The following is a 2,042-nucleotide window of genomic DNA, read 5'->3' as shown; positions in this document are numbered from 1 at the left end:
GGCCATATTGGATTTCTGATCGACCCGAAAAATAACAACACTTTGTCAGGACCATGAGGCGATCATTCCTACCAACTTTCAGTTCAATCGGCCAAGCAGAACTTGACTTTAAGTTTGAAATGTAAAATGTTAACAGACGACGGACGACGGACGACGGACGACGACGGACGAAAACGGATAGCAATAGGTCACTTGAGCTAAAGCTCAGGTGACCTAAAAACAACAAAAAAACATTGACCAAATCATTGACTCTTCAATTTCAATAAATTTTATTGTCAAAGGACAAATGGATTGGGCAGCAGGCATAGCCTATTTAAGCCCTTTCCAAACATAGTAACAGACAGTGGTACAAGCATAGACATAGACATAGACATTAGAACACATACAAACACATATAAACAAGTTGGTATAATCAAATTAATAATCAAATCAGGGGAAACAACTACTAATACTCATTTTTATTATAATTGAATCTATTGGTTTAAATTCTAACCTTTCATTGACTCTTCATCTGCCTTTTAGTGTCAATTCTAAGTGTTAATTCTAAGTGTCAATTCTAAGTGTTAATTCTAAGTGAACTACATGTATCCCTATAGTGATTTGCTTTGTTTTTATTATCTGCATACTGATTTCTGATTTTATTAATCAATGTAGTGATTTGTTGCGATGTATTAATAATCACCATAGTGATTTGTTGTGATGTATCAATAATCACCATAGTGATTTGTCATGATGTTTTAATTTATCTCTACAATAATTTACTGTGAAGTTTTAATTGATCTCCATAGTAACTTACTGTGAAGTTTTAATTGATCTCCATAGTAACTTACTGTGAAGTTTTGATTGATCTCCATAGTAATTTACTGTGAAGTTTTAATTGATCTCCATAGTAACTTACTGTGAAGTTTTAATTGATCTCCATAGTAACTTACTGTGAAGTTTTAATTGATCTCCATAGTAATTTATTGTGAAGTTTTAATTGATCTCCATAGTAATTTGTTGTGAAGTTTTAATTGATCTCCAGTGATTTTTTGTGAACTTTTAATTAATCACCATAGCAATTGTTTGTGAAGTTTTAATTGATCACCATAGTAATTTGTTGTGAAGTTTTAATTGATCTCCTAAGTAATTTGATGTGAAGTTTTAATTGATCTAAGTAATTTATTGTGAAGTTTTAATTGATCACCATAGTAATTTGTTGTGAAGTTTTAATTGATCTCCATAGTAATTTGTTGATGTGAGTACTGATTGTTTGCAACATTGCACTGTATCAGGAGTCAGGTACCTGTGTTAAACATTCTGTGACCCCCCTAATGTATGTAGTGTATAGTGTCACTGTTATATCTGCTGGTGTTTAGTTACCTGCCAGCAGTGGTCCGTCAGCAGACTTCTCAGATGGGGTGGTACAGTGTCTTTAGTCGCGCACAGCATTTTGCTCACACCATTCGCCATCTTTAAAGATAAGACAGTATGAAATACCTAGGTAAACATACAACAAACTACCTACTCACAATCAATGTAAGTAATTCACAATACGGTAGATCTGATTCTAACAGTGTAATAGCTAGTCACATGGACAACTGGTCTTTCACTCTTTAAGTAGTCATTTAATACAAAAATATCAATTAACAACTACACGTCCAGGGTAACACATAATCATATGATATAAGCAACCTTAGAACTTGGTCAGGTCTCATCACTGTTGACCTGTGATGGATTCATAGCCCGATATTAATGTTTTAAATAGCATACAATACAAGAGGCCCATGGGCCTTAACGGTCACCTGATATATTTATACAGAGAGTTGATTTTGTTTTTAACATGAACAGATATATTATTCAAAGTGACAAAAAACAATAAAATCACCTTATTCAATATCTAGCATACAGATTTCAGACTAAAAAGTATTTGAAACTAGCACCTCTGATTCTAAACAAGGAAAATGAAGAAATTTTAGCACACTGACTCCTTTGAGCCCCACCCTACAGCCCTTGGGGGTAGGGCTGGCTCAAAATTTTCAAAGTATCAAACTGTCAACTCA

General features: G+C 33.7%; 1 protein-coding gene across 1 annotated transcript in view; it reads right to left on the bottom strand.

Moving 5' to 3' along the window:
• The window catches only part of LOC110451792, a 25,554-nt gene that overhangs the window by 3,290 nt on the left and 20,222 nt on the right, over positions 1-2,042 (bottom strand). The window contains exon 12 of the mRNA XM_021499967.1: positions 1,363-1,452. Coding sequence (XP_021355642.1) covers positions 1,363-1,452 — 90 coding nt within the window. The remainder of the gene's footprint in view (positions 1-1,362; positions 1,453-2,042) is intronic.

The sequence above is a fragment of the Mizuhopecten yessoensis genome, unplaced genomic scaffold (assembly GCF_002113885.1).
Source record: "Mizuhopecten yessoensis strain PY_sf001 unplaced genomic scaffold, ASM211388v2 scaffold6205, whole genome shotgun sequence".
Lineage (NCBI taxonomy): Eukaryota > Metazoa > Mollusca > Bivalvia > Pectinida > Pectinidae > Mizuhopecten > Mizuhopecten yessoensis.
The sequence above is the reverse complement of the archived record's forward strand: the minus strand, read 5'-3'. Positions and strand labels throughout refer to the sequence as shown.